Source organism: Hydra vulgaris, chromosome 05, assembly GCF_038396675.1.
Source record: "Hydra vulgaris chromosome 05, alternate assembly HydraT2T_AEP".
Lineage (NCBI taxonomy): Eukaryota > Metazoa > Cnidaria > Hydrozoa > Anthoathecata > Hydridae > Hydra > Hydra vulgaris.
The window spans coordinates 34,263,433-34,283,448 of record NC_088924.1 but is presented as its reverse complement, the minus strand read 5'-3'; the positions used below and the strand labels follow the sequence as shown (position 1 = coordinate 34,283,448).

Below are 20,016 nucleotides of genomic sequence, written 5' to 3'. Positions count from 1 at the left end.
GTATTAAACAAAAATTCATAAAAATTGTTGTCTATAGATTAATGTTATTTATAGATTATTAAATTTATTTTTAGTTTAATTTGCATACAATTTGTTCTGTAAAACATCTGGTGCCACATCTCCTCAAAACTGGAACATAATCGATGAACGTCGTAAGAGCGCTTTGTAGATGTCCGGGCAAACTACTTCTAAATTGATGTCCAAGCGTGATGCAATGATGGGAAAGATACATACAATTGTTGTAGTGTAGAGCGGCCAATTGAGGAAGTTTCTATACGTAAAATGATTCTTGTAATTGTTTATGATGATTTGCGTTTAGAAGCGTTTTTTTGTGCGTGTGCGCGTTTTTACAAGCATAAACACAAAAAAAATATACATGTATATTTTATACAATAAGAATGATACATAAAGCAATTTTTGCAGTTTTTTGCAGATAAATTAGAAAAAAACAACAACATATAAATGGCTAAAATAAATTGTAACAAGGATATTAAAAGATATACCAAACTTTCTTTATGATAGATAGGAACAACATTGACATATAATTCAAAAATATCGCGGCAAGAGTAGAATATTTTTGAAGCACTAGAAACAAAATTAAAGTTTTTTAACAAAAATTTAAATTTTTCAGTACGAACAACACTTGCATAGGATATTTCAATTAACACTTACAGAACATTACAAACATTAGAACATTACAAACAACAATTATATAGGACATAGCAAACAACATTTGCATAGGATATAAAAAAAACAAAACAAACAAAAAAACACTTACATAGAATATTGTGATTCTGTTGCTTTAACCATCTGCGCATAAATAAAATCAACAAGCTTCTGAACACTTTCGCTTATGTAGCAAATAGGAAATGCAAACACATCAACACTTAAAAATTCATCTTGTATTGAATCAAGACCTAATAGCTGGAAAAGTATTATAAAGTATAATATACTCTATATTGTGTATTTTAATGTCAACCCAGTGCATTTTTGAATACATTTTCTTTTTAATTAAGTTTTTTTTTTTTGGTTTTTTCAACATTCTATGTTTCTTTGTATAAACAAATAAAAACCTTATTGTAAAAAGTAACAAAATCTAAGCAACAAACTAGTGATTTTCGAGATGAAGTTCCTTACAGAAACATTCCATGGGAATTTTTGGGAATCATAGAAAACCAATAGAATTCTATTGGGCTCCATGGTTAAACCATGATTTTAATTCATTGGTCATGTTACACCCCGTGTGTTTCATAAACACCTCATAAGTCTTCATAGTTACCTCATAGTTTACCTCATAGTTTACCTCATAGTTTACCTCATAGATCCCAACTTCATGGGTTTCAATAAATTTCCCATGGATCTTAATGATTATGGTATCATATTTTACCTTTTTGCATGTAACATGACTGAGAATTACCATCTTACCATGTTTTAAAAAAATTTATTCTATTATCTGGGACATGGCGGAACATTGTAGCTCATGTGTAGACATATGTTGAAAAAATTAATCAACTACTGTCTAAATCAAATGACGAACTGTGAAAGAATTACAAGCAGCTACGAGAACTGTGAAAGAATTACAAGCAGCTTAATACATACAAAGCTTTCTATTTTGATTAAATTAAATTAAATTAGAAAGTCATACCTGTAGCAATTTCAGATTTTAGTTGATTTTATTTACTGTTTTAAATATTTAACTTTATTGTTTAATAATAAAATAAGTAAACTATTTAGTTATTGTGTTCATTTATCGTATATTATTTTTAAAGAGAGTATAACATTAAAAAGAAAATATATTATTTTATATCAAACATATAACTAATGTGTAAATAAAACATAGAGCTTAGTTATTGTAAATGTATTATTATTAATACTTTTAATATGAAAAGAATCCTCAAATCAAAATCATCATTCAACTAAACAAGATGAAATTCATTTGTAAAATATTATCGTTAACTCTAAAATTAATATTTCACTAAAAATTTTAAAACTCTTTTCATCTAAAGATGTTATAGACATAAAATTGTTCGTGGTCTATAAATTCTTGTGCACAGGATATAACTCCTGTAATATAGGGGAAACCACTAGCCATCTTAAGACACAAATATATAAACATTGCAAAAATTTGCCTCTTGCATAGTTTATATAAAGTATCATATCTATACACAATTCCATCCTAATAAAAACTATTTTATGCAATTAAATGATAAATGTTTCTTCGTTTTAGATTTAGAATCTAATGCAAAAGTATTAGATGCTGTTAAACCTTAGGAAAGTTCATCGAATGGTTAAAACCTGAATAAACGAATGACATTTAAACTATTACTTTTCTTATGTCATCTTTTGACATATTTTTTTGTGACTTCTAATTTGTTTTTTAGTATCAGTTGCAAAATTTCAAAATAGACTTTATAGTGTTTTATTGCCTAAACTTAAAATGTCTGGTTGCCTTTGTGTAAGTGCTGGACTGCTTGGTATATTTTTACCAACCAAAACAAGTTCGTCATGAGCTAATGACAGTTGATAAGGAATACAGTTTTTCTTACTAAAACTTTTCATCTAAATCTGGGGTTTAGTGCGAAAGTTTTAACATGAAGCTTTTATGCTTTTAAGTCAACAGATAAAAAAACAACAACTGATAATACATTCACGTATGTAACAGTTTTCATTCCCTGTTTTGGTATGTAGCGTATATTGACAAACAATTACCAGGATCTACTACCAGTGGCTAAAAAATTTATGATTTGCTATGAAAAAAACTATTAGTGGCTGAGAAGCTTCAAAAAATAACAAGAAGAACAAAGACCAAGAAATGAGAGTCGTTAAATTCTTGAAAGGAAAATGAATTGGAATAATATTTTAGAAATGAATTAGATTATAGTATTAGCTATTCGATTTTATGTAGTGCTTATTGCGATTGTGTTATGAATTATTTTTAATTAATAATATTTAATTACACTTTAGATTAACTAGATTAATATGTGAACATATATTAAAAATATAATTAAATGACTATATTTAAAATATAAAAGTATTTAAAAATATAATAAAAATAATTGATACTTTCTCTTCTAAGAAGTTATGGTCACAACATGAGCACATGCCATGGTACCTTGTGTGAATACCTTATCTTGTATTTGGTTTCAGAAGTTAAACTTCTAAAGGCGAGTTTCTACTCATCCATTTTTTAACGGGAAAGGGCAAGGAAAGGAAAAAATAATCACGTGAGCATGCGTAATAAAAGTTTTTATTTGTCCAAAGGAAAACTGCGCATGCTCACTTGATTATTTTTCCATTCCCTTTCCCGTTCTCGTAGAAAAACGGATGAGTGGAAACTCACCTTAAGATTTTAAAAAAATCTTAATTAGTGTCATCAAGACAAATTTAATCCATTTCTTATGAGTGGGTAAGTTAAAGAGTGGGTAAGATCTTTTTTACTCTGGTAAAGATAACGCAGAACTGATCACAAAGGACATTCATCTTTTGAAAACAACTAAGATTTATTTTAACACCCTCAACAAACAGTTAATTCTTTTAATTTGGTTCTTCCATGATTGATAAAGTTAATTCTTTTCAACATTGTCACATTTGCGAAATGTTTTCAAGAAATCTCCGTTTTACTAAAAGCTATTTAACAAAATCTAAATTTTATTCTTTTGCCTATTGGAAAAAAGCATATGCCATATCTCTTTTTAATTTTTTTGTTATTTAATAGTACTAAAGGCTTTATTTTGAAAAAAATTATTTTATCTTGAATCTTCAGACAATCAATTTAGATTTAAATGCTCTTTTTCTAGTGATTGTTGATTATAACAACTATGAGGTTTACCTTAGTGAAAACAATGAAGAAAGAACCATTGCACTTAACATATCAATGGCTTTTATTAAGTCATATATTTATGATATTTATATATATATATATATATATATATATATATAAATATATATATATATATAAATATATATATATATATATATATATACATATATATATATATATACATATATATATATATATATATATATATATATATATATATATATATATATATATATATATATATATATACCTATTTTCATATATTTATGTTCTGCTTGATTTATATAATTTGTAGCAATTTAATTCTTCTTATAACATTAAAAAAATATTTCTACAAAAAGAAATATTTTAATGACAAATAAAGATAAAAGTTTACCAAACTTTTTCTGTTACTATTTTTTAGTTGAATATTTTAAGTAATTTAAAATAATATGGAAACATTCAAAATCTACCACATAGAACAAACAAAATCTACCACATAGAACTCAGAATCAACCAAATAGAATCAGAATTTACCACAAAGAACTCAGAATCTTCCACATAGAACAAACAAAATCTACAATTACTACTATGCTTCAAAAATGTAAATAATTTACTTAAAAAGCACTGGTACTAATAGTCTGCTTTCAAAATTGATAAAATTCCTGCAACAACAGGAACCTAAAAGCAGCTATCTAAAAACTAGTTATATACATAAGCAATCTTTATTTGATAAGTTTCTCATAATAATATTTCAAAACAGCAAGATACCCAAGTTATAAAACAGTATAAAAATAATACTTTTCCAAAAATGGGACCATAAAAATGGGACCATCTGATAAAGAAAAATGACTGCTTTACAACTTCACCAACATTTTTTAATTGTTTTAACTTGACCTTTGTTATAGATAAAAAACCTTGAAAGATGTGGAAAATAGTTTATTATGAAAAAAATTAATTCTCTGAGATTAAAAAATCAATGAGTTTAAAATACAAATTTAAAGTATTTGTGCCCATTATAATTACAGAAATACAGCAATAAAAGTACTATAAAAACATAAAATCAATTAAGTCATTTATACTCTTGAGACTTACCATATTCTTTATTTTTTTATCCAGCTGTTCATTTTCAGATATAGAGATCGCAGCACGATCACAGCTTGGTGATACTTGAATCATATTATGAATGTCAATCAACATTAAATCCCGTGCTTCTGACAATATATCTTGACACTAGATAAAAATAATACTGAATTATAAAAAAGATATATATGATTCTTACAGAATAATTTATGGGAGCTCTATGCGTAACCCCTAAAATTTTATTATAAACCAAAAGCATTCTAAGTAGCCCAGTTGAACTATGGTTTTTAAATCAATTTAAACCAAGGGATTTCAATGGTTATTTTATGTTCAATGGATATGTTCCAAGAACAACTGAGTGAAAATAGGAAAAGATAGTAGGTTTTTGAAATATTACTTAGTGAATTATGCAGATTATTTTGACATTAAAAATAACTATATTATTAGCAGGTAGGTTTGGCTAGCGATGGAAATAACGTTGTACATTACATAGATAGTTTGGATAAGGAGGTATTTTATAACTTAACTATAAATTATAACTATCATTTATAAAAAAGTACAAACATAATAAAAAATTTTCAATGTAATATTGTGTGCATAAATCCTTTTATTTTGTTATTATCAACATTTTATTTAAATAACTACATTATAAACAAACAGGTTTGGCTAGTAATGAAAAAAAAATGTACAAAATACAAATAGTATTTTGTATATACTTTTAATAATAATAATTTTAATAGTAATTCTGAAAAAAAAATTCTTAAAATTCTGTGCAAATAAGTAAGTATAAAGTAAATAATAATAATTATAATTTAATGTCAGGTCAGGTTATTAAGCTACTGGTAATATGTAACCCAGTACAACCTGCTTTATGTCCAGCTGCCTTAGAATACACTTTTTAAGGCAAAGGCTAAGGGAAGCCAACTCTGACTTAACCCCCCCCCCCCCACATCAGGGCTCTCGATTGAGTAAAGGCTAGATAAGGAGAAGGCTAAGATAAGTAATAATAAAGCCTAAGATAAGTAAAGGCTAGGTGTCTCGATAAAAATACTTATCGTGGGCAGACGTTGAATGCATCTGGCCACTATATTGTAGAAGGCCTCTTAGGCAAAGACTTAAGGGGTAAACAGATTCTATTTGTTGACCAGCTTCTCACTCCTTTTTCATCTATTAGGCTGGCGTAGACGTATTTATAATAGATTGCTTACAGTTTAGGATGATGAACACTGGATCTTTTTGGCTCAATGAATGGGTTTTGCGTGTGTCACTGTTTTTATGATACTGCAGCTCATTCTAATATCTCCTAATGAGGGCGCAGCTCTAAAACTTAGTTTTATGGCTCTGAGGCTGGCTGGTAGTTTCCAGAATGCTGTGGTAGCTCTCAAAGAAGCTGATTCCATCAACAGCTGTAAAGTATCAGAGTAATAGCAGTGTAATGTTCCGCATGGATGGTGTTTATAATTTTGGTGTGTATTGTCAAAACCATATTTGAAGCCCTTTGTTATGGCTTAGGATTGATTAATAGTAGGGAGGCAACTGGTTGGACTATTAAATAGTTTACTGAGTACTAAGTACTGAGAGCTATTAAACAGCGTACTGAGTACTATCTATGCTTCAAGTCAAATTATTTAACAAATTCAAAAATGACTAAAGTACCAAAAACTATAAAACACAAAAAACCATTGTCATCACCATGTTCTCTAAATCTATTATTCACTGATATTCATGGTCTTCAAAGTAACTTTTCTTCTGTTGAGTCTTATCTCTTGCAAAGTTCACCAGACCTACTTGCTCTTTGCAAAATTAATTTGAGTTCAGCTGTCTCATCTTGTGAACTTAGTATTAATGGTTATCTTACTTTAATTCCTAAAAACTCCAATAATCACGTGCTTGGCCTGAGCATTCACATTTGTAAGAACTAACCCATTTGTCAGGAAACTAGATTTGAATCCACAGACTATTTTTTTATATGCTTTCGTTTAGCACCACTTCACTTCATCACCTTTCTTTTTGTTCAATATTGCTCTCCTTCATTTCAAAATTGCAATCTTTTCAAAGTTATTTCTGATCAAGTTGATCAAGTCCATTCTCTTTATCCTTCAGCTAATATCATTATTGTTGGTGATTTTAATGTTAATTTAATCACACTGAATGGCTTGGTTCTAGTGTCAGTGACTCTGCAGGTTTTAGAGCCTAAAACTTTTGCCTTTTTCAACCTATAACACAAATAGTCAACTTTCCAACTGGCTTTCCAGACAATCCGAATCATTTACCTTCTCCACTTGACTTATGTCTTGTTTCTGATCCTAGCCAGTGTTCAGTTTTTCTACATTAACTCTAAAGTGCTTCTAATTACGGTTTGATCTCTTTAAAACTGTTATCTCATTCTACTTCATCATCAGAATCCTCCTATCATCAAACCTTTTACAAATACCTTAAAGCCAACTGGGACTCTTCTTGCCATTTTTTTTGTGATGGCCCTTAGGTAGAAACCTTTTGTCTTTCTGCTGACAAATGTGCTTCTTATGTAACTTTTTGGATTCAGGCTGGTATGGAATCTTTTATTTTCTCTCAATAATTCTAAGTCAAGCCTCACTCTTCTCCGTGATTTTTCTCTCATTGTGCTGCTGCAATTTCCAATCGTAACCATTACTTTATTTGCATATTTATCACCAAAACAATTCTCTAGAAAACAGACATGTTTACAATTGCTAGATAAAACCATTTTGCCATTGTAAAAAGGTTTTATCGAATGCCAAAGCCTGCTATTCTCCGGTCACAAAATCTCATATTTCATATAAAAAAATTGGCTCCAGAGACTTCTGGAGAATCTTTAACAGTATCTATAATAAGGGCTAATCTGTTACTCCACCTCTCTTGCATGGTTCAAAGTTTATTATCTTACCTAAATAAAAAGCTGAATTATTTGCTAAAAACTTTTCATCAATCTCATTTCATGATTCCATTATTCACATCCTACCTGATACAGTTGACAAACAGGTTGATCCATGGCTTGAAATTCGTATCACTCCAGCTTCTGTATCTAAAGTGATTTCCTGTATAGACTCTTCTACAGCTTGTGGTCCAAACAATATACCTGTTATAGTCTTGTAGAAGTGTTATCTGGAGCTGTTGTTTATACTTTCAAAACTATTTAAGAAGTGCTTATCAGAGTCTTGTTTTCCAGCCTGTTGGAAAGCGGCATCTGTTATTCCTATTTTCTAAAATTCTGGAGAGCGATCTGATTTGTCTAACTACCGTCCCATTAGTCTTCTTACTATCATAAGCAAGGTTTTTGAATTTTTAATTAACAAACACTTAATCTCTCATCTTGAATCTAATAACTTACTTTCTGATCATCAATATGGATTTTGATCTTCTTGTTCTAATACTGATTTGTTAATGGTAATAACAGATAGGTTTTATCGTGCATTAGATAGATGTGTGGAGGTTAGGGCTACCCCTCCCAACCTTGCTAAAGCCTTTGATAAAGTTTGGCATGTTGGTCTTCTTCATAAACTCTTTTCTTAAGATGCATCGGATAATATCTTTAAAATTATTGAATCCTTTTTTACCAATTGTAGTATAAAAGTTGTCCTTGATGGACAGCTTTACCCTGGAACTTCAAGGGTTCATCAAGGTTCTATCATAGATCATCCAGGTCTTATTTTTAAAATCCGGAAAATTGTTTGGGTTAAATATCCAGAAAAAATCTGAAAAATAATCCGAAAAATAACAATTTCCTTTATTTTTCTCTTAAATTTGTTTTTATTGTTTTGTTTTTAATTTATTTAGATACCCCATAAAACCCTTGCGGTCTTTTTTTTTCTTCATCTAATTGGAAGTTTAGTATTCCATTTAATTGGAAGTTCATGCCTCCTTCCTAACCCATGTCGCAAAACTTGCCCAGAGGTGGGCTTTGAACCACGGATCCTTTGTTTCTGAGCACTACCACTGTGCCACGGCTGCTTATTTTGCTTTTAGCTGAGTTATTTCTAATTTTTTCTCAAACTTATCTTTATTTTTCTATGAGTGATGAGTAAAAAAGTCTAAAAAACAAATATATCACAAAAATTATACCTAAACTTGTATGTATAGAAAATGTTTTGGATATCCGGAAAAACTAAAAGCTGAAAAAAGGATATCCCAAATTCTGGAAATATCCAGAAAAGCATAATCACTGTTCTATCTTTGCTCTATACTTTTTTAATTTACATTAACAATCTCTCAGAAATTCTCACATTTAAGGTGGCATTGTTCGCTGATGATACTACCATTTATTCTTGTCTTGATAAGAAGCCAACACTCTCTGATTGCTTAATGAGAGCATTTAAGCTTGAAAAATATATCTCTTCTGTTACAGCATGGGGCTCTTAGTGACTGGTGAACTTTAACTCAGAAAAAACTCCAGTAACTTCCAACTCTAACAGTGGTTGCTTGCAGCTTTGTTGGAAGTAAAGATGTTAAATGTCTAATTTTTATTTACTTATACATACCACTTTTTATTTACTTATACTTTAAGTAATAATTATTTTAGTAGATAATACCTATAACTATAAATAAATAGTAAATAAAAAAGCTTGTTTTGAAGGTATAAAGATTTTTTAAATATAAAAATTATAAATTATATTATAAAAAAAAAAACTTTAAAAATATAAAGAATAATATTGATTAAAAGAGAGAGTTAAGAGAAAGTTTGAAAAGAAATAACACCAAAGTAATTATTTTGTCATTTTTTGTCATATTTTTATGTTTTAATAAGTACAAAATATTTCTACACAAAGTAATATTATAAAATATGTAACATATTTTTTACCATTTTATTTGCAAAGTGAACATTGATATCCTTTACATAATTCGTTAGGATTGACGAACCAGGCAAGATAAAACCTAATACACAAAATTAAAAATATTTATGACTTAAATAGCTTCAGTACATCGACTGACAATCAATCAACCAATTGGTCAATCAGCCCTTGACATTACTAGTTTTACACATTTTATTTAAATATAATAACTTAAAATTTTTTTAAATATAAAATATACCAAACATGTATATTACACATAAACATAGATATTATCTATGTTTTTTTTTCCCCCTTTTGATCTACAACTTTTTGGTTATAAATATAAAATCAAAAAAAACTTTTAAAAATATAAAAATAAAAAATAACTCAAATTACAAAAAGTTAAATATAAATCACAAATCTTTAATAATGAAAAAAAAAAACTTTAAATTGAAAAAAAAATTACAAAAAAATGGGCAAAAAAAAAATGCAAAAAAAACAACAACAAACAAACAATAAAAAAACATGCAAGTTGGTAAGAAAGACATGCAAGTTGTATGCAACTTTGCATGTTTTTCTAACCAACTTTCCAACCAAGCATGCAACTTTATAAATCTAAAAACAAATAATTCAGAACCTTTATTTTTAAAGCCTCCATTTCGGAAAAGATCATAGAAAATAAGAAATCTTCACTGACTGGATCCTTGCTGAGATCCATCACAAAACCATATAATTTAGAAAATAATATCATAGATATAGATGTATATAGGGCTTTTCGGTTCCGGGTACCCAGACTCGGCGAGTCTATGGGTAAATACCCGGATCCGATACCCGGTTTAAGGCTTAGCGAGTCTCATGGTTTGAATTTTTTGCCTTGTTTTGTAGGCAGCGATGCGTCATCGAGCTGGAGCCTTACCTTTTCTAGAAAATATAGCAGTAGGGTTTGTGAATCTAACTTAAAGTTGAACTTGGCCATGGCTTTTTAGATGTTTTGAGAACATTCAAGTTTATGTATGTTTCCATGTATGTCCGAATACACACTAAAAGAATTAACTTCATACACTAAAAGAATTAACTTCATAACTTAAATTTTTTCTAATCGAATGTTTATATATATAAGCGAATGCTTTATAGGATTTGCTAATATAATACGTTTCTATATTAGCAAACGTTTTAAAAGCATTCGCTAATATAAAAACTTTTGATTAGAAAGATTAAAGTTAATAAGTTAATTCTTTTAGCGCTTATTTAAAAAAAAAAAACACTTATCATTTATTAATTACTTCTTTATTTTGAGAAAAAAGTGAAATATCATAATTTTACTTGGACATTTTTTACAGCCCCATTATGTTGAATCACTCCAAAATGTGGGAGTATTTCACTAATGCTAATCTTGCGACAGTCCGATTAGCAATTGATTTTATGTTAAGAAAATTAAAAGAATCCAATGGTAATTTAAGTAGAGAGCTAGTAATGACGATGAAAACTCGAATAAACAGCCGTAAAAACCAAGAAATAGAAGAGCTATTAGATTCTCTTGTAAATGGTACTATGCCTTCAAAGAAAATACAATTATTTACAACAGATTTACTAAAGAGATTATTTGGTGAGGATGAAGAACAGCAAAACACACATGAACAGGGGCATTCAACTGAAAATAACGAAAATACTACAGGAAACACACTACCATTAACACTGGAGAACTACATAAAATATTAGAAAGTGCAAAATGTCCAATTTTGCCCAGTTGCGGAGATAAATTAGCTGATATTAAAAAAGAATTTTTATTATTTTCAAAAACTAAAAGAAGAACTGTATATTTAGAAAAATTGTATCAAGCGTTAATGACGATAAAACCAACATCAACAAATTCTGAACGAACATTTTCTGTAGCATCCAACTTCTGTACAAGAACTCATTCTAGATTATCAGAACATTCATTAAGTGCATTAGTTTTTTTAAAGTTTTATTTTTTAAGTAAAAATAATTTCTCTGTTTTGTATTAAACACTTGCAAGTATTTTAATTGAGTTGAGTTATTTTTGCAAGTATATTTACATGCATTTTATATATTTGGTAGTTTAAGATTACAATAAAAGTATAGAATAATATATTTACATTAGACGTTGAACTGGCTAAAAGTTGTTTTATTTACCTTAATGTATACCAAATCCATTTATAAAAATCGGCGTGAGAACAAAAAATCCTTTCATGCTATTGTTAAAATTGCAAGTTAAAAAGACACATTGGACCCGGACCCGAACCTGATAAATATTCTTAGATTCGACTCGGACTCGTCGGGTCTAAAAATGCCAGGTTTTCCCAAACCCTAGATGTATATATGTATATAAATACAGTTATTGTGTTCTAAAAATACTATTTTAAAAAAAAACCAAATCAACATTGAAAGGATTCAATATATCATTATTATTTAGATTATATAATTTATATGCCAACTATACTATAAAATAGTTATTAATCATTGAACTTTCATGATATTATTAAATTGTTAGTAGACTCAAGCTTATTAATCAATATGTTTTTGTTTTAAGTAATTAAGCATTTAAATATTTAAAAACTTGCATTAAAACTTTTTTTTGGCTTCATTTTTTCCAAAAATAATAAGCCAGTCATGCTTATGCTGTATTCAGTATTTTTATAGTTTAGATGTACAGAATATCGTATAGTTTAAATGTACAGAAAGAAAAATTGAGTTTAGGCATAAATAAACTTCAGTTTTACTAAAGTAGTTTTTATACTTTTAGTAAACACTTAATTTTTAGTACACAATTAGTAAACACTTTACTAGCAATCCTTTTAATCTTTAAAATGTATAACAATAATATATTAAACTAAAATTATAATAACAAATAAAATAGTTAACATAATTTAATTCACCACACAATGTATACATTAGGCATGTGACTTTTTGGTAATTCCAATTTCCAATACAAAAAACAGATGAAATTTGACTTGAAAGTAACTGAAAAGTCATTGGTTTTATTTAATTTTTGAAAAAAGTCACCCTCCATGACCCTTGATTACACACTGGCTCCCATATATCAGTGAATTTTTTAGAAATAATAATGGTTTCAAATAAAAATGAATTGCCTAAATTTTATATACAAAAAACAACAATTTTTAACTAAAAATTGAAAACATCGTTTTTATGACAATTTGTTTGCAACATTTTTTTAAAAAAATGTTTGAGTAGAAAAGATTCTAAATTTTGGAATTCACTATACAACTCTGGTTCATTTGAGACCCAGGTTGATATACTTTTGAAGAAAAAAAAATTCACTGATATATGGGAGCCAGTGTGTAATCAAGGGTCATGGAGGGTGACCTTTTTCGAAAATTAAATAAAAACAATGACTTTTCAGTTACTTTCAAACCAAAGTTCAACTGTTTTTTATATTGGAAACTAGAGATACCAAAAATTTACCAAAAAGTCACATCCCTAATATACATATATAAGCAAATATATAAAATGTAAAATATATTTAAAAATTCAAAATCTACAATGTACATAACAACATAACAGAATGAAAAAAAAAACAATTGGGTACCCAATGCTTAGATTTATAGGAATGAAAATACCCAGCAAACCCCACCTAAAGTGAGGAGACCAGAAGTATTAATAGAAAAACCAGTCTCTATCAAAAAGGTATCTAGAGCTTTGAAACAGTTAAGAATAAATGCTCTTCATCAAAAAAAAAAATCTTATACCTGCTAAAGTTGTTGTTTGGTGCTTTAATGAATAATTTTAAAATTTTTAATATTTTAAAGATCAATTAAAAATAAATAACAAAAAAAAAAGTGCATGTGTATTTCAGTTTTTACAAACTTTTTTTTCTCCAATAATATTTGTTGACACTTTGTGCACAAGAATCATGAAAAAAAAAAATGCTTATTTGAAATCAGCTGAAATAATCTGTTTGCAAAACAAGAGTTTTGAAATTATGCATACTAATGAAATCTAAAATAAGCAAAGTATTGAATAAAATGATCAAATTTAGCACTTTATTTAAACTCAAAATAAGCGAACTCTGAAAGTTCTGATAAAATTTAACAGTATATTTAGAGTCATCTAAATAAAGTTGTCTAATAAAAGTCTAAATAAATTTTTGATTCTAGCTTTTTAATAATTTAATAAGTTACAAAATTATTAATAAGAAAAAACTTTTTATAAAACTGATTGTGATATTGTTTCAACTTATAACTTTTGATGTTAAGTTTTGATGTTATTTGGAATGGTAAATTTATAATACTGCGACATGTTGATAGGAATGTAAATAGAGACCAAACTTATAAGATGGTATTGAAAGTTCAGTCAAATTAACGGTTTTCATTTGAAATAAAATATTGATATAAATATTGTCTTCAAAAGTTTTTACTTCTATTATCTATTACAATATAAAATTTTTATTATTTTTCACAATATAAAATAACAAAACAGTTTTCTGTATAATTCAGAAAAAAATTGAAAAACATTTATGCCTAAGATAACGGAAAAACTGGATCAAATCCATATTTTGACAGAAAACTAAACAAAAACTAAACAAAAATCATATGCTTATAGAAAAACTAAAATTACCTTTTAAAAATAACTAAAAACCCAATCGTATACAATCACAATTATTTAATTAAGTTTAGATTATTCTATAACATTAAGAGAAAAATCAAAAATTAACAAATCTAAATAAACAATCGTTCTACAAAAAAAGACTTAATAAAGCATCACTCTTGAAGGAGATAAACAATGTCATGGAAAGATTAGAGGAGCATTTAAACAAATCTTTTTTGAAAATAAATGAGTTGATGAATAATTAAATCTTAGCTGTGGTTATTAGTCCTAAACTTATTAAACAAAGTTATATAGCAGTAATCAGAACCCATTAAAATAGAGTAGTTTTTTAATTTCATTTTTTAATTTTCTTTTCATTAACTTATAACTTTTGATTATTAATTCAAGATTTCACTGATAAATAAAGTTATACAGCAGCAGGGTTTTTACCCAGAGACAGAGTGTGGTTAGTTTTACCTTAGAGAGTCAGTTGGTTCTCAAGAATCACCTCGTAACATTTTTAACATCTTCACCAATTGGACCATTTGCGCTTTCAATTTGTTTTGTTTATTTCAATTTGTTCTGTTTATCAAATTTTGAATCTAGAGTTTCTTAAGAGTAATTTTGTTACAGACAAGACACTGAAGGGGTGAATAAACAATTTAAGATGTTACTGGAACAACTAAGCATGAGCTGTTATAGCACACCATTTACTGTTGGTGAGCTGCACAGTTTTATTATATAAATTTAAACTTATAATAAATATTTAGAATTATTTTTGAAGAAACATATTTCATGTAATAGTATAGTATTAATGGTAACAATATGTGAAAACCTTCATACATGAAGGTTTTCACATATTGTTACCATTAATACTATACTATTACATCATACTAGTACATCATACTAGTACATCATACTATTACTATTCATAGTTTTTTGATGTAATAGTATGATGTAATAGTATGATGTAATAGTATAGTATTAATGGTAACAATATGTGAAAACCTTCATGTATGTAAATCTATTATTCTTTTGCGAAAAATTTATTTCTAGCAATAGCAAAACCATTTATGTTAGCATAACAATTTTATGCGAGAATTTAAATCACTTATAAAATGTTAATGCTTTCTTGGTCAAGACCTTTAAATGTTTTAAAACCTATTTGGTGACTTTAATGATTGCTAAAGATCTTTGGGTCATCTATAAGATTAAGTGAATCTTTAGAAGACTTAGAATCAGTACAATACAATAAATGTTCACAATAAATCCTACATACATTAAGTTTAATCTTAATGTATGTAGGATTTAAACAAAAACTTTAAAAATTCATTATATCAAATATTTAAATAAAAGCTAAAAAAAAATTATTATATCAAAAAACTATGAAATAAAAAAAATTAGTTTTTTAAATAAATTATTATTATACATTTTTTACATTTCTAGAAAGATTGCATTCTTTCCCAGTTTCTTTTCATAATTTGTGTTTGCTAAAAGATAAAAATAAATTGACTCTACACAATGATAATTTTATTAAACAGTCATATTTTTCAGGGCTGCGGAGTCGGAGTCGTGACATTTTCAGCAGAGTCGGAGTCGCTAAACAAAATCGCGACTCCGACTCCAATTGTAAAACTTCTCGGTATTGCACGTGCATGTACAAAATATTTAACTTTTAAAGAATTTTTCATATCTTTGGCAAAAAACAATAATTTTTAATTATCGCATGAAAATTTTAAAAAAAAATCAAAGAATTTTTCAAAAACTTATTTTAAAGATTTTAAGAGTATGCATTTTTTCAAATTGTTGTTTTGCTAGAGAATTATTTCAGCAGGTTGCATATAAACATTATTATTTTTTTATAGAGATTAATATTTACAAACTAATTACAAATATTATTTAAGAAAAAAAGTTTGTAAAATTTAAGTTTAGCATGCTTTTTTTATATTTTTTCTTAAATGACCAAAGTTACATGGTGACCAAACTCAAGCGATTTTACTGTAATTGTTTAACAATATCTAAAAAAAAGTTGTTTAACACCAAATGTTCAATACCTTTATTATTAAATAAGTTAAATAAAGCTGAGGATATATTAAACGAATAAATAATAATTATTAAATAAAAATATAATAAATGTTTTGAAAAGACATGGTGTATGAAATATAAAATATACAATTCATAAAGTAAAAGTAAAAATACATAGAAAGCACAAAATAAAAAAATAAGCCAATAAAATAAATGAGAAAATAGATATATCTAATTTTTGATGCTTTAAACTATTTTGTTTAATGATATACCTTTCCTAACTCTCCCCAACATTTTTGTCTGCCTATTCATAAACTAAAACTAATCTAAATGTAATTCCAACATTTGATTTATTGAACAGCAACTAACCTTTTGATTTAGTTGTAAGAAGCAATAAATAACCGCAAAATAGACTCCTGGGTTTAGAATCAAATAATTTTGAATTAATTTAATTTAATTATTTAATTAAATTAAATTAATATAATTTGAATTTCTGCAGCTCTAAAAAGGTTAAGGTCTAAGCGGTTGCCTGTTTTTTCTTTAACTTAATTTAAAAATTAGTATTATATACTACAAAAAAGTAAAATAAAAAGAAACAAATAAAAATAAAAACCTTCTTTTATAAGATCAAGTTCAAATGTAATAGTGTCTTGAATATAAGCTGTATCCATCTTGTCAATCTATATATATATATATATATATATATATATATATATATATATATATATATATATATATATATATATATATATATATATATATATATATGAACACACACACACACAGATATATATACATATATTTCACAAATCTTTTAAGCAAAAACGTTTTAATAATTAACAGTTTAAAAGAACCGAATTTTACTCTTAATTTTAAAATTTTTAATTTATTCAGTGCATTGCCATTAATTTTAGCATGAATAACCAAAAGTCCCCAAGATTAAACCAGTTGTCTGATCTGCTGGTAGAAAAAGAGCAAAGATTCAGAAAGAAAATGAAAACAAAAATAAATGAACAGTTATAGATTGCAGTTGTTGGACAAAAAAGAAGAATTGCAACAATTAATTAAATAATTTTTATATTTTGTGTCTTTAAAAGAAAATTTAAAATAATTTTCTTAATTTGTTATTCAATTTTTTCTTTATTTTGTTAATCAATTGTTTCTTTATAGTTTGCCGATATAGAGATCAAGACTCCAAATTCAGAGTCAGAAGATAGTAATTATTTAGAAAAAATGTTTCTTGTTGAAGACATCAAAGACTCCCAGACAAACCAGTTAGCTTTAATGGCTGATTGTAGCAGTGACCAACGAATATATAAAGTGATCTTGATAAACAAACTTGACTAACTTCTAAATATATAAAGTGATCTTGATAAACAAACTTAATTATTTTGGAAATCAATATTAGATACTGATTGAATAACAATAATTTTGATAGGACTCTCTTCAAATATTAAAAGTTTTTTTAGAGATCAAAAAGAACAAAAACTTCCTACCTCCATCTTTATAAAGGAATAATGAAATTAAGAGAAGGTTAGAAGAGGTTGGCTTGTTTAGAGGATACAGAGCTATCATTACATTAACTTTCTCTAAAGCAATTGAGCTCAAGGATTGACGTATTCAAGCAAAAAAACTATAAGAGATCTTGAAAGTATTACATTATCTAAAAGAATTAGACCTTCAGGGTGAAAGTAATATTTAAGTGCATTATTTGATTAAATGAATGAATTCCGAAGAGTTTATTGTTTTCATAACTTTTGGTTTAAATGCTTGATGGCGGTTAAAGATGTGAGCCTTCTTCAACCCACTTAACTCACTCTCAATGATAAAATGAAGATTCTAAATAGCTTTTGATAGATCTGAATTGAATCCATATTTGTCATGGGACCTGATTTTTATAGAGGCAATAATAGTTTCAAAGAACTTACAATTTGATGAAATCATATTTGTTGAGAAGAGAAAGCAAAAGAAAGAAGATACTTGCTGATGAAATTGCAGATTACAAACCACAAAGAAGCATCCAAAAGCTTTGAATGTAATGTATTCAATGTTGCACTGGACAATCTTACTAGTCAAATGAGGACAAAATTTAAAGTAAATTAAGAGGAATGTAATCTTTTCTTTGGTCTTCTCAGAAATTTCTTACAGACAAAGAACTACATTAAAATGTTGAAAATCTTGCTTAACTCTGCCGAGCAGATTTTAGTTTAAATAAATTTCTGATGAAATGCGCCATTAATTTCCCTTTCAACATTCCGGTCAGCAAAAAGCCTGTTGAATTTCTAAATGAAATTTATGCAAAGGGACTGCATTCAATATTTCCCTAAGTGTGTTTCATTTAGAATATTTATGATATTGTTAGTTTTAACCTCTAATAGTTAAAGATCTTTCAGAAAACTAGCTATTATCAAGGACTCTCTTCATTCAACAATAGAGCAGTTGTGCTACTTAATGATTGTTTCGATTAAAATTCAAAAAATAATTATACCAATTTGTTTGTTATTTATTATCTTAAAACTGGGAGAGCCTTTATCCATATTATCCATGTATCATACCCAGGCATCACAACATCACTCTAAGCTCTAAGTGGACCTATATATATTCCAACCATCACCACTCTTAAACTCACCATGACCCTAACCTTATTATAAAAATGTTTTTATTAAATTTTATTTTATAGTACTTTATTAATATATATTTTTTTGTAGACACCAAGTGAATGTGAATGAGAATTTGATTGATGTAACACTGACATGTAAACATGAACATGAAGTCAAAAAGCGACCAAAGACAAAATCTACTCCCGAGGGCCAGAATGCCAAGAAATGCTCTGCTTTTGAATGTTCACTTGTTCGCCATGATGATACTTTGTCATTCCATCGTGAGCTTTTCAAAACAAATAATAAGGTGCAGCAGGATAACCACATTCTACTAAGTATCAAAGTGAAAGAAAAGAATGCGGATGAGATTTTGCCAAAGGGTATTTAACAAGACTCACTCAACTAACTATTTCAAATAAATCGTGTTTGTCAAAGTGCCTTTCTAAAAATCATTCATCCAATCGGTAGAAACCCCCTGAATGGTGTAATTAAACGCCATGTTGAAAATCGAGGATGTGCCACTGAAGGCCATGGTGAGGATCGTATAGGTGACAAAAACGAATCTCAAAAAATGAGTGTTTGCCAATTTATCAAAAAACTTTGAGTAACAGAAAGCCACTATGGGAGAAAGTGTAAGATTATATTTGCCAATTAAATTGAAAAACATAACCAATTTATGCAAAATCTACAATTTAACCATCTCAGCTGCAAACCTAAAAGTTGGATATAGTTTTCAGTAGAATTTTCAGACAAGAGTTCAATATAGGATTCTCCTCGCCTGCTTGTGATACCTGTACAACTTGTGACAGCCTTAGAAATCAGCTACGAGTATGCTCAACAAAAGATAAAGTTGTTCTTCTAATGCAACTGAGAGTGCACAAATTACAAGCAAAAACATTTTATGCATCACTTAAGAACATGACAGAAAAGACTTACAGTATCATGTTTAATTTGCAGCAAGTTCAATCCTTGCCACGCGTGATGTTTCAGGAAGCATTTTATTCTCACCAGTTGTCGTTATACAACTTTGAGTTACATGATCAGGTATCTCTTAAGAATTATTCATATACGTGGATGGAAAATGAAGCATCTCGTGGTTCAAACGAAATTTATAGCGCTGTTTCATTTATTTGAAAAACATTGTTCAGGAAAGTGA

At 27.7% G+C, this 20,016-nt stretch overlaps 1 protein-coding gene across 1 annotated transcript in view; it reads right to left on the bottom strand.

Moving 5' to 3' along the window:
* LOC100213469 (centromere/kinetochore protein zw10 homolog) overlaps positions 1 to 20,016 on the bottom strand; it is a 65,645-nt gene that overhangs the window by 6,420 nt on the left and 39,209 nt on the right. The window contains exons 12-17 of the mRNA XM_065797984.1: positions 16,874 to 16,940; positions 9,699 to 9,772; positions 4,895 to 5,032; positions 779 to 924; positions 504 to 585; positions 89 to 271 (exon numbers count right to left, since the gene is read on the bottom strand). Of these exons, the coding sequence (XP_065654056.1) occupies positions 89 to 271; positions 504 to 585; positions 779 to 924; positions 4,895 to 5,032; positions 9,699 to 9,772; positions 16,874 to 16,940 (690 nt within the window). The remainder of the gene's footprint in view (positions 1 to 88; positions 272 to 503; positions 586 to 778; positions 925 to 4,894; positions 5,033 to 9,698; positions 9,773 to 16,873; positions 16,941 to 20,016) is intronic.